We start from the raw sequence: 13,925 nt of genomic DNA on the forward strand, positions 1-13,925 counted from the left end.
AAATGCGGAGGCGCCGAGCGCCCATTTTTAAACGATAATAGAAACGCGCGCATATTAAACCGCCGTTAGGCGCGCGTAAACATCTCGAATCGACGACGCGCTCGGGTAACCGACCCGACCTGTACCGAAAATACCCGAGCTGCGCGCGCCGCTTCGAGCGGCCGTTGCACTCCTTAATTACACGGGGACAGACCATCCAGACGTACTACCGACCGCACTAGACACGCGTATCTAATACGGCCCGACCGCCATTACGACATCGGGACGCGCCATTAAGACAGGAGCGCTAAGTCCCGCGCCGAGGGCCGACCTGCGCCCTACCGCGACACCGATCGACAGCCGAAATCAATATCCGCGTCGAAGGACCGCCCACCGCCCACTGACGCGGCCGAAAAGGACCACCCGACAGCTAACGGCTCCTGCCGGATTTACGCTGCGCGATTTATAATCGATACGCGACCGAACACCCGAAAACGCGAATCGCGCTGCGCGCAATCGCGGTGCATTGCATGCACCCCCGGCATTGCATACTCGCACACATACAGTGCGTAACCGCACACACACATTGTACATACTCGCATAGATACTTTATACGTACTCACACACCGACATTGCGTAACCGCACACACACACATTGTACATACTCGCATCTATACTTTATACGTACTCGCACACCGACATTACGTAACCGCACCCACACATTGTACATACTCGCATCTATACTTTATACGTACTCGCACACCGACATTACGTAACCGCACCCACACATTGTACATACTCGCATCTATACTTTATACGTACTCGCACACCGACATTACGTAACCGCACCCACACATTGTACATACTCGCATCTATACTTTATCCGTACGCGCATACATACATTATCCGTTCTCACACTCGCCACTCGTCTCGCGCACACATACACTCACATTGTACACACCTCTCGTACACCTACACATACACTCACGCTGTACCACCATGCATTTACACGAAATAAATTACATTTTACCAAACATCAAAACGCATTCGTGTCTCGATACCGTTTTCCCGAACCCAGGATCCCGACTGAGTTATCCGTCGCCCGCCTCGCGAAAGCGGCTTGTTACACGTTTCAATATGGCTGCCTTACTGTTCCACCGTGATTGGTCAATTCGCTTACGTCTTAAGTCTTACTGCTTAAGGGCCACCGCACAAGGTTTTCCGTAATGCATTACGTTACGTTAAGTACTGATTCTAAACTCTGTGATTGGTTTAGGACATCTTAAGATTGTGCTTAAGGGCCACCGCACAAGCTCTTCCGTAACGCGTTACGTTACGTTAAGTACTAACCGTAAACTTAGATTCGTCCGTAACCTTAAGGCCCGTCTACAATGGCAGTAACAAGACTGTAGGAGTAGGAGAGTATACTGTTTTTAGTGATGTAAAGACCGAGAGTAACGAAATGGGCAATTCCCATTTGCTCTTAAAACCAACTCTTAAAATCTTACTCCTCACTCTGTACTGCCTACTGCCATTGTAGAATGCCCTTAAGATTACGTACGGGCTTAGGTTTAAAATCAGTATTTAACGTAACGTAATGCATTACGGAAAAGCTTGTGCGGTGGCTCTTAAGCCCTAAGACTTAAGAAATTGATCAATCACAATCAAGTATGAGGAGAATACTCAACTGTGATTAGTCAATTTCTTAAGGCTTAAGGCTTAAATCACTTATTGTAGACCGGCACTAAAGCTTACGACTTAAGGGCCAATTTCACCAAACTCGGTTAGATTAACCGACGGTTAAAATTAGCAGGGTTCCAACTGAAATGATAAGAATGCTTGGTTTTCTTTCACCTCTATTTTCTGTTGGCCACCCTGCTAATTTTAACCGTCGGTTAATCTAACCGAGAGCGACACGTGACAAGGAAACCGCATACGAGAGAAAGACCACGTACCCACTAACCTAAACGGCGAATACGATGCCTAGGAAGAATACGGCGGCCGCCGCGTCTTCCGCGACAACCGTCCCGTCCTCCGCGACAATTGCTGCGTCCTCCGCAACAACCGTCCCGTCCTTCGCGACAACTGTCCTGTCCTCCGCGACAACCGTCCTGTCCTCCGCGACAACCATCCCGTCCTTCACGACAAACACCGCCTCATCGTCGTGGAGTATCATCCAATCGCCGCCGAGCACGTTGGCGCCGATCGTCAGCCGACAGCCTGGCAGCCCGCTCAGCCCCAGCGATCGGGCATCTTATATCGACACGATGCGTTATCTCGAATCTGAGAACTCGCGGTTGAAGCGGGAAGTGCAAACCACGCAGGAAACTTTCACTCGGGAAATGTCCAACATCGAAACCGTACTCTCTAACAAGCGGAAGTTGCTCGACGAGGCGGACACAGAACGCGTCAAGTTTGAGCTCAATATCAAACGCTTGCGGAATGATAACGAAGATCTCAAGAACAAGTAAGTGATACTGTAGTATTTTTTCACATTGTTTCTTTACTTGCGAAATGGGTAGGAAAGTCAAATGGCGTTAATAAAAATTATATTAATATTGATAGATATTGGCGTAATTAAGCTTGTGATATTTTGAGAATCATTGTGTCTGTCTAGAATGTGAATTTCTATACAGAAATAACTCGATGTAAGAATTTTCATTCCGTTTTGTGCTTAAACATGAATTGGGTCGCTTGTTGGATGCATGATAAATGTGTACCGTTGTTTAATGAAAATAAGTGCACTGCGGTAGTAACGTTCGGATTTCAATGCTATAAAGCTTATGCTATGTATTAAAAAATAACAGATATTAGTACAAGAATCTTGAAGTAATTAAAATGGTATTTTAATTAATTTTTATTTAGCAAATATATATAATGTATTCTGAAAGTTGAGAAGATATGTTATGTAACTAGACTTAATCGGGTGCGCATATCGTTTACTAAATTATAATGAATAACAGCTGCCACTATAAAATCATGCTCTGATGTAATAGCTCATAGAAATCTTAGCGAGCATTTTCAAAAATACTGAGAGTTAAAAGTAAAATGTTTAGAACAATTAATGTATTCATATCGGAGATAGTTATTCTACTAACGGAAATAAATTATATATGTTTGTGATTTAATGAGTATGACTAATATTTTTATTTAACGTATGTTCTCTAGATTGGAGAAGAAGACAAAGAATTTGCAGATAGCAGAACGAAATGCAATGATACATGAAAAATGCTCCTGTGATTTGCAATCATGGGCGAAGTGCAAGACACTTACGGAGATAGAAAGTTCAAAGCAATTGAAAGTATTGCTCACTTTTAAACATTGGATGAAGGAGCGAGACGATTTTGCAAACGTTATCATATCACGTGTCTTGTGCGTATCGTGGAAAAGCCCTATAGAGGGAAGCATATTTCTGCCGCAAACATCGGCAGCATACATGCAAACACAGAGAAGCATGAATTGTAGCGATATTATTCATCAGGCATTGCAGGAGGTTTTGTATATGTTTTCGAGAGGGGAGGATCCTTTGATAGACGTGTCATCTGGCTGTGAAGACAGTCCGAATAGTCAAGCGAGTCCTTTGTTAAGTCTTGTGGTGGCTTCTTCATCTTATCAATTACCGACGATATCATTACTAGGCGACAGTTCATTAGAACCGAAAAGTTTTACTTATTTATTAGATTGTTATTCAAGGATTGCAATTGAAGAAAGAAATCATGAAAAGGTACGCACATACACACACACATATCTTCAAAATTAGACAAGATTTTATTAAACTAATTCTTTTTTATATATTTTATAGCAGTCCTGTCTACTTCTCTCTGAAACTCTCTACGAAGTAGTGGCAATTTTGAAAGCGCAATGTGTTCAGTATTCCAGCCTCGTTCTACAAGGGTTAATCGGCATTTGCCAAACTGCTGTCATACCTAAATGCACCACTTATCTTTTCAATCGGATATTATTGCAGAACTTACCTCGGGGCTATCTTCGCGAGCTCGTGGCTAGGACACACACGAATCCGAACATATTCGATAACATTTTCACTCCAGTCTTGCAAGGCCTGTATGACGCGATACAGAAGGCGAGCTTATACAACAAAACGCAAAGACCAATCGAGGCGCTAGCCGAACTGATAGAGATTCGCTGTGGACCAAACAGCAATATACATCCGATTTGTCGTTTGATAACGAATCAAGTTCAATTCTTGCCTGATGTTATGACATCAGCAGCCGGAAGAGAGCTCTCGAGAACCTCACTCCTGGGATGGTTTCTCTCGGCATTGGTATTTGCCGAAGTGCAACCGAAACTGCTGGAGGGATTCTTCAATAAAACTCCTGTCACGAACAAATCGATGATTTTCACGCTGCAGCTAGGGTTGGAGAATACCAGAACGTCATTGCACAAGATGTTTGATACAATACTCGCGAATAGCAGCTGCCGCGATGCCACTCTTGTGTACTTGGCGGCGTTGCTACGTCACAACGAGAAACGCGCGCAAATACAGACGGAGGACAGTCCCTCCTTGGCCGGAGATGGATTTATGTTGCATCTACTATCGATTTTGCAAATGCTCTCCGTGAAGATCAACCTGGATACTGTAGACCCGCTATATCCATTTCATCCATCCAATTTCGTCGAGATAAAGAACGACACAAGACTGAAACTCACTTTGCAAGAGGTTGCGGAATGGCAGAAACATTTGGACAGCACACATAAATGGACGGAACCGAAGTTTCCGACACAATGTTGGTTCCTCACGCTGCATTGTCATCACATTGCGCTGTTACCGGCGTTGCAAAATTATCGGAAAAAATTGTACGCCTCAAAGAATTTACAAAAAATGCTCGACGAACTGCAAGCTACAGAATCTCAATGGAAAGATGATCCTTTAGCGGAGCACAATAAAGACTTGATCAAACAATGGAAGCAACAGTTGAAGCAACTGGTTACATTCAAATTATGTGCAGAGGTAGCTCTGATACAGCAAATTTTTTTGGAAAGATGCTTAGGCTTTTATATATTGGTCGCCGAATTTTTGCTGAGTCTTCTAACGCAGACTGCTCCGGATCATTTTCTTCCCGAACTTCCGTTACCTCAAGAAGTTATATGCAAATTCACCGCATTACCAGAATGGTACATAGAAGACATAGTGGAATTCTTGTTATTCATATTCGAGTAAGTTTTTACTAAATTATCAAATCTCACAAATTATACATAATGCTTATCTGGAGCTTATTAACAATTATAACTGTATTGTTTTATTTGCAGATTCTGCCCAATTCGGTTTGATATAGATATATCGTCGCTTATCACTTTGTTACTTGTCGTCGTGTGTACGCCACATTGTATACGAAATCCGCATCTTATTGCAAAAATCATCAAGTTTCTTTATAAGATTCAGGTAGGAGTTTGTACACGAGGAACTTTTGGGCACAAATTCATGGCACATCCTATATCCAAGACATTTCTGGCGTCGTATCTCATAAAGTTTTATACCGACGTTGAAACCATTCACATTAGTTCCGGATTTAAGGATAAGTTTACAATATGTTATCACGTAAGTGTGATTTTAAATTCGTTATGGCATAGCCCGATGCATCGAGCGTCTATCGTCAATGAGAGTAATAACGGCAAGCACTTCATCAAGTTTATCAACATATTGATGAACGACATCACCTTCCTGCTGGAGAAGATTTTGGAACATCTGAAGTATATACTCGAGGTGGAGGAATTTATGTCCGACACTATCGCGTGGAATGCTATTTCGCAGGAGCAACAACAATCGAGAACGAGACAGCTGGCGGCAAACGAGGAACAAGCCAGATTCTCTCTTAAATTAGCCAAGGAAATAGTTGCCATGTTTCATTATTTAACAGTCGACATTAAGGAACCGTTTCTACGACCGGAATTAGTCGGACAATTGTGTGCCATGCTGAATTTTCATTTGCAACAGTTGTGCGGATCTAAGCCTGAAAATTTGACAGTGAAAAAACTGGAAAAATACGGATGGCAACCGAAGAAGTTATTCAGTCAATTGATTGATATATATTTACATCTTGACTGTGATAATTTTGCGGCTGCTTTAGCCAGTGATGAAGTGAGTATCTTTTATAATATATCATATACATATATTACACATATATGTGTATATATATATATATATAAAAATTCATTTTTGCAGCATTTGTTTTATAACGAGTTATTCACCGACGCTGCGAATGAATTAGAGAGATCCGCCATTAAAACTACGACGGAAATTGAGAGTTTCGTAGCTCTCGCTGAGCGTGCGGCGGTAATCGCAAGAGACAATCGCGCACGTGGCGACGCTCCTGAAGAATTTCGGGATCCATTGATGGACACTCTTATGGAGGATCCAGTCAAGCTACCGTCTGGTATTGTTGTGGACAAAGCAGTTATCATTAGACATTTACTCAACAGTGCCACGGATCCTTTTAATTGGCAGCCGCTTAGCGAAGATATGCTTGTGCCAAGTAAGTAATACGTGTATTGTTCATATTTTTCTCTTTTTTGATAAAGTCAACTTTCTTTTAGTCTAAATATTGGTAACATTTCATAACAATGCATTTTCATATACATAAATATATTAGAAAAATATTTGATGCGTCATAGATAATATAGTTTTTGACTGTCTTTTAAAGTCTATCGTATTGAAATTTTTTAATATCTTATGCCGATTTTAAAATATGTATAATAAAATATGTATTTTAAACTATTGTAAGTTTTTTTATCCATGTAGAAATGTATCTGAAATTAATATTTTTTTTTGAAATTGCAGTGCCCGATTTGAAAGAAAGAATATCAATATGGAAACAACAAAAGCAACAGTGCTAAGGTGACAAGAATTATGCATAAATATAAGAATATAGGGAAGGAAAGAAAAAGATAAGTATTATAAGTGCTTATATATGCGTATGTGTGTGTGTGCGCGCGCGCGCGCGTGTGTGTTTGGAAAATAATGTAACACAATAAACATACAGCAATATTATGTATAATAACAATAATATTCACTTGTGCTCTCTCCCTCTCTTTTGAGATTTTTTGGTTGTATAATAGTAATATGAAACTATCAAAATTAAAAAAAAAAACATTTCTAATGTTTATATTGTTCGAAAAATCAAATTAATAGATCTGGATTAAAAAAAAGAATCGAAATATCACAAAATAATATGATTTTTAATGTCTTCATAGTTGTAATTAATATTTTTCATAAGTTATGACAAAAATTTTTTATCTTGAATACCCCATAAAATTAATTTTAAGAAACAAAATAAACTAGTAAAACTGGAAGATTTTGAGTTAGATTAAAGTATTTTGCTACAATTTTTGCTAATTTCCGGGGTTAATATGAATCCTGCACTGCTTGCTCTATCTCCGGATCTAAGGGTGCCATTACATGAAGCGCGGATTAGCGTAACGCGGAACGAGGAAGGAACCAATCGCGAGCGTAACAAAAACTGCAGAATGCTCGCGATTGGTTTCACTCTCGTTCTGCGTTACGCTAATCCGCGTTTCCGCGCTCCATGTAATGGCACCTTAAGCTGCATAAAGTTAGCCGGACCACTTTAACTTTTTAATAATTAAAATATTGGTGTAAAGTTAGCCGGACATTTTTAATTTTTAGTCTAATCGATTAAATCAAAGCTTATTCGATGCATAATCGTTAGGTAGTCACAAATCCTTTATTTACAACGTTTGGTAGTCCATAATTTATCCAAAAAGTAAAAAAAAACATGTGCATTGACCCTGCGCCTGCGCATGCCTTCGTCGTGTTAAGCCCGAATCACACTAGCGGCTGCGATTGCGAATGCATTTGCGATTGTGATTTGCTACGCTCCAATCATACTTGCAATTGGTGCTTTCTGATTGGCTGAGGCAATCGCAATCGAATATACTAAAGTATATGCATGGACAGGAAGCACGCGCGCGCGCGCACACACACTATTTACCCTCATTGGATATCGTGCGACGCGTCATCGCGCTGGCTGCAAGAGCCATTAAGCCCGGTCTACATAGGATGCAACACGCCAGACGCAAGCAAAAGCGACCAATCACAGTCGATTATTTCGAGAATATTCGACTATGATTGGTCGATTTTGCTTGCGTCTGCCGTGTTGCGTCCTATGTAGACCGGGCCTTACACGACAAAGGCATGCGCAGGCGAAGGGTCAATGCACATGGTTTTTTTTTACTTTTTGGATAAATTATGGACTACCAAACGTTGTAAATAAAGGATTTGTGACTACCAATACTTCTGGAGTTTGTGATTGTTTAGAGTGTGGAGTCCGAGAGTCGACGCGCGTTAACCGTTCCGCGAATGTCCTCTGCCTCGCGCCAAGCAACATCCGGCGTCCGCGTGCAAGATATCCGTTCTCGCGAGAGCCTCTAGCAAGAAGCTCTACAAGATTTCCGATACGCGTCGAAGGCAGTCATTAACAGGACATTTTGAAGATTTCCGTCGGAGTCGCGGAATACGGGCCGTCGCTCGCTCCTATTATTCAAAATTAAAGGGAACTTTCCTAACAATCTGCACTCGATTCTTTTCTCAATTTCCTTATCCTCCAGCGAATCTACGGATTCGCGTTACACACCGCTTCTCGCTCATCTCTGAGCGTTTCTCTAAGATTCGGGCGAACTCGTCGAGGTCGACTCCCGAACACTAACGATTCTGCATCGAATAAGTCTTGATTTAATGGATTAGACTAAAAATGTCCTGCTAACTTTACAACAATATTTTAATTATTTAATTTAAAAAAAACGATTGACCACCAAAAGTTTTAATTAGGCTACCAATCATCACCAAACAACCACCAAACGATTAGATAATTTTAATTATCAAAAAGTTAAAGTGGTCCGGCTAACTTTACGGAGCCCCGGATCTAGTACAGGTAGTTCATAGTGAGAACTGGTTGCACTAGTTCACGAGTTGGCAACACTGCTCACGATGTAATTAAGACACTAATTCTAAACCTAAACTCGTACGTAATCTTAAATTTCAGTCAACGCACAGAGAAAATTGTAACGTAACAAAAGCATGCTACGTTACGATTTTCTCTGTGCGTTGACTGAAGTTTAAGATTACGGACGAATCTAAGTTTACGGTTAGTACTTAACGTAACGTAACGCGTTACGGAAGAGCTTGTGCGGTGGCCCTTATACTATGGCTGCGTTTCAGGAGCACGCTTTCAACGCTATGAGCATGCTTTGTCCTTATTTAACTTTCCGTAAATAACAAAGATGAACAACGCTTTCAGCGCGTAAGCGTGATTTCGGAACGCAGCTCAAGTATAAAACGCCGTAGAGTTAGCAGGGAAATCAAATATTTTTTAATTATTTTATATTATATAATTTGGGAATCGTTTGGGGTAGTTTAGGAAAATCATTTTAACATTTAGGAAACAATATTTTCTTTGTAATAATAAAAATTTATCGAACGTCAAGTTAGCAAAACTTAATTATGTTTAATAAATATTATGAACGGAATCGATTAGAAATCATTTGGGAATTACATATTCATTAATATTTTTATTTGAGAAAGTCGCATTTTTGTAATAAAGCCCGTATCAGACTACGCATTAAAAATTGAAGATTGAAGATTAAAGATTAGAATTTGACTAATCAGAACAAAAAGGACTAACATTTCTTTATTCTGATTGGTCAAATTTCAATCTTGAATCTTAGCAGCGTAGTAAGAGGCTCATGATTTGTTATACGTACATCTAATTTTTATCACAAGACTTATGAATTTTTGTTACATATGACTGATATTTTCCCAATGTGGAAATAGTATCTCATTAAGCAATACCAAATATGTTTTATTAATGTTTTTAGTTTATTTGTTTATTTGTTATGTTAACTAAATTTATTTGTTAACTTGTTTATGTTTATCTTGCTAGCTTAATCGTGGAGTTCGGTTCTTACTTTTTATTTCTTTTATGCTCTTAAACTTAGCAGGGATATGAAATGTCTTTCAATACTTGTTTTAATTGTAGCTTGTCGCACTACTTTCATGATGAGACTTTATGACTTTTAGTTACATAACTGATAGTGCCAGTCTGAGAATAGTATGATACTTAAACAGCAATAAATATGTTTTATTTTAGTCTTTAGTTAATTTGCATCATATATAATACAAGCTTTTGTGATGTTTTCTTTCATGACTGACTTAATGAAAATCTAATATAGTAGTGCTTATATAAAAAAATATTGAAGCATTAATCAAGCATTTGTGATTATTTATTGTATTTTTTATTTAAAGGCTGTATGATTATATAGTTTCATATGACTTTAAGAGCAAAGTAATTTGAAGTGGTTTTTACACCCGAATAAAAAACTATGTAATACATTTTTGTTTTTATTTTGTCTCTGTTCCTATTCAATGTAATTTAGTTTTGATCTTGCATTTATTCCTGTAGAAAGTGATAATTACTTTGACATCAAACAAACAAATCATCAACTGACAATCAGGATCATCATCAAGGTATGAGACGTTTTGCAGTCGAATTGCCATCTTTTTGCCATCATTTTGATCTCTCTTCTTGACATCATTATCCTCATCAATTTGATGACATTTTGACATCACTTTGATTAGGTTGTTTTCACTGGGACGTGATATGACAACGTTTGTAAAATCGATTTGCTCCTTCTCCTGGTGTTTCAAAGCATCGAGCAATGCTTTCGATCGATCACTTTGTTTCTCCGTAAGTGTCTTGCACTTCGCCCACGATTGCAAATCACTGGAGCATTTTTCATGTATCATTGCATTTCGTTCTGCTATCTGCAAATTCTTTGTCTTCTTCTCCAATCTAGAGAACATACGTTAAATAAAAATATTAGTCATACTCATTAAATCACAAACATATATAATTTATTTCCGTTAGTAGAATAACTATCTCTGATATAAATATATTTACTGTTCTAAACATTTTACTTTTAACTGTCAGTATTTTTGAAAATGCTCGCTAAGATTTCTATGAGCTATTACATCAGAGCATGATTTTACAATGGCAGTTGTTATTCATTATAATTTAGTAAATGATATGCGCACCCGATTAAGTCTATTTCCATAACATATCTTCTCAACTTTCAGAATACATTATATATATTTACTAAATAAAAATAAATTAAAATACCATTTTAATTACTTCAAGATTCTTGTACTAATATCTATGTTATGAAGATAAAATTCAAAAATAAAATCCAAAGGACACACGCGTAACGTGTCAGAACACGTCCGTACTTGACCAAGGCTGTAACGGAAGTTAGTTACGTGTTGCTTTTTCTTCTTCTTTCTTAGTGCCGATCTACAATAGGTGATTTAAGCTCTAAGCCTTAAGAAATTAACTAATCACAGTCGAGTATTCTCCTCATACTTGACTGTGATTAGTCAATTTCTTAAGGCTTAGAGCTTAAATCACCTATTGTCGACCGGCACTAAGTGCCAGTCGACAATAGATGATTTAAGCCCTAAGCCTTAAGAAATTAACTAATCACAGTCGAGTATTCTCCTCATACTTGACTGTGATTAGTCAATTTCTTAAGGCTTAGAGCTTAAATCACCTATTGTGGACCGGCACTTAAGAAATTGACCAATCACAGACAAGTATGAGGAGAATACTCGACTGTGATTAGTCAATTTCTTAAGGCTTAGGGCTTAAATCATCTATTGTCGACTGGCACTTAGTGCCGGTCTACAATAGGTGATTTAAGCCCTAAGCCTTAAGAAATTGACTAATCACAGTCGAGTATTCTCCTTGTACTTGATTGTGATTGGTCAATTTCTTAAGTGCCGGTCCACAATAGGTGATTTAAGCTCTAAGCTTTAAGAAATTGACCAATCACAATCAAGTATGAAGAGAATACTCGACTGTGATTAGTCAATTTCTTAAGGCTTAGGGCTTAAATCACCTATTGTGGACCCAGGGTAAGTGCCGATCTACAATAAATGATTTAAGCTCTAAGCCTAAGTGCCGGTCTACAATATGTGATTTAAGCCCTAAGCTTTAAGAAATTGACCAATCACGATCAAGTATGAGAAGAATACTCGACTGTGATTAGATATCTCGTCGGTGTATAAACTAATCACAGAGCTGTATTAGTATTTTTAAGGCCTGTTCTACAATAAGTCGTATGTCGTTCGTCGTAAGAAAAGTGACCAATTACAGTCGAATATTCTTGGAATAATCGACTGTCGTTGGTCAATTTGCTAACGACTAACGACATACAACTTATTGTAAAACGGGCCTAAGACATTACTTAAGACGGTCTTGAAATAAGAACTGACTATGAATACCGGCCTATGAATACCGGCCTATGTCTATGCTCGCAATATAATCCACGTAACGAAAATGACAGAACTGTATTATGTACACATAAGGTCTGTTCTTTATAGCTGAACTGGCTGCATTACTTCAGAGCTTATTTTTCTCTTTCCAATGGGGAGTGAAAAAGATAAGCTCTGAACTAGTGCAGCCAGCTATAAACAGACCCATATACTTTGTTAAATTTGCCGCGTAGAGCAATGTGGTCAGTACAGAAACAGAAATAAATTATTAATTATTACAAGTTATTACTCATTTTTGAGAGATAAAGGAAAATTTTGAAGTTAGCTTTTATTATCATGTGTATATGTATAGATGTGTATGTACATTACACGATCTGCAAAACCTATTCTGCTAGAAACTATTGAAAACTGATAGAATTCAGTGGCGAGTGAAAGGAATAAGACTCGTATATTAGTTACGTGGTAAAAGAAAGATTTATTAGAGCTCGATGCACAGACTAACTCGAGGCACACCGGACGCGCAGGCAGACTGAGTTACCAACCGGCACGTACAGAGAGCGCGCACAACAACCATGAACCAAAAATGATATAGAACGTAAACTCTTATAATATACTCAACGTGCAAGTCATATATTGTATATTCTAACAAAAGCGGAACGAAACTGTGGAACGCTCGTGATTGGTTCCGCTCTCGTTCCACGTTACGCTATTCCGCTGCATGGGTTTGCACCCTTAGGCCGGATTCACACCTTGGCAGAAAAACAGAAAGCAGAAAAGCAGAGGCCAATCAGAACTCGCGCTGAAAAAGCAAAATGTACTGCTTATTTTCAGCGCGAGTTCTGATTGGCTTCTGCTTTTCTAGCACGAGTTCTGATTGGCTTCTGCTTTTCTGCTTTCTGCTTTTCTGCCAAAGTGTGAATCCGGCCTTAAGGTACATTTTCACGAGCCGCTGAAATCGATTGTTTGGGCGTGATCACGTGATCAAAATGAACGAATCAGCGGTCAGACTGTCATTACTCATTCGTCCATTTCGATCACGTTAGGGCCACCGCACAAGCTTTTCCGTAATGCATTACGTTACGTTAAGTACTGATTCTAAAGCCCGTATCAGACTACGCATTGAAAATTGAAGATTGAAGATTAAAGATTGAAATTTGACTAATCAGAACAAAAGAGACTAAAATTTCTTTGTCCTGATTGGTCCAATTTCAATCTTCGATCTTTAATCTCAATCTTCAATGCGTAGTATGATACGGGCATAAAAGGCCCTCACACACAAATTGGCATAGCTGCATATGCATAGCATAAGACCGTCTGGGCCAATGAGCATGCTATGTAACTCAATATAGCGATTTTATTTCGATGCTCATTGGTCCAGACGGTCTTATGCTATGCAAATGCAGCTATGCCAATTTGTGTGTGATAGGCTTTAAAACGTTAAAGCGGGGAGCATACACTTTTGTATAAGCGCATAATCATAAGCATAAAGCCTATAGCCTATAGCCTACACACAAATTGACATAGCTGCATATGCATAGCATAAGACCGTCTGGACCAATAAGCATGTTATGTAAATCAATATGGCGATTTTATTTTGATGCTTATCAAGAGACACGGTAGTGTCTCGCGCCAAGTCACGCGAAGC

The 13,925-nt window shown here is 39.0% G+C and overlaps 1 protein-coding gene across 3 annotated transcripts; it reads left to right on the forward strand.

Moving 5' to 3' along the window:
- The first annotated feature begins 1,920 nt into the window (after nt 1-1,920).
- LOC115238662 (ubiquitin conjugation factor E4 B-like) lies at nt 1,921-6,849 on the forward strand. 3 transcript variants are annotated; one of them, XM_029812668.1, is made up of 6 exons: nt 1,921-2,446; nt 3,148-3,703; nt 3,782-5,154; nt 5,248-6,076; nt 6,161-6,470; nt 6,776-6,849. In XM_029812668.1, exons 1-6 carry the CDS (start codon nt 1,959-1,961, stop codon nt 6,829-6,831), a joined length of 3,612 nt encoding a protein of 1,203 aa, XP_029668528.1. In that variant the 5' UTR covers nt 1,921-1,958; the 3' UTR covers nt 6,832-6,849. The 3 variants fall into 3 exon arrangements, with proteins under 3 accessions (XP_029668528.1, XP_029668537.1, XP_029668545.1); XM_029812677.1 differs by having other exon boundaries at nt 3,785-5,154; XM_029812685.1 differs by lacking the exon at nt 1,921-2,446 and adding an exon at nt 2,551-2,627.
- The last annotated feature ends 7,076 nt before the right edge of the window (nt 6,850-13,925 follow it).

The sequence above is a fragment of the Formica exsecta genome, unplaced genomic scaffold (genome assembly GCF_003651465.1).
Source record: "Formica exsecta isolate Colony F162 unplaced genomic scaffold, ASM365146v1 scaffold1153, whole genome shotgun sequence".
NCBI classification, from domain to species: Eukaryota; Metazoa; Arthropoda; class Insecta; order Hymenoptera; family Formicidae; genus Formica; species Formica exsecta.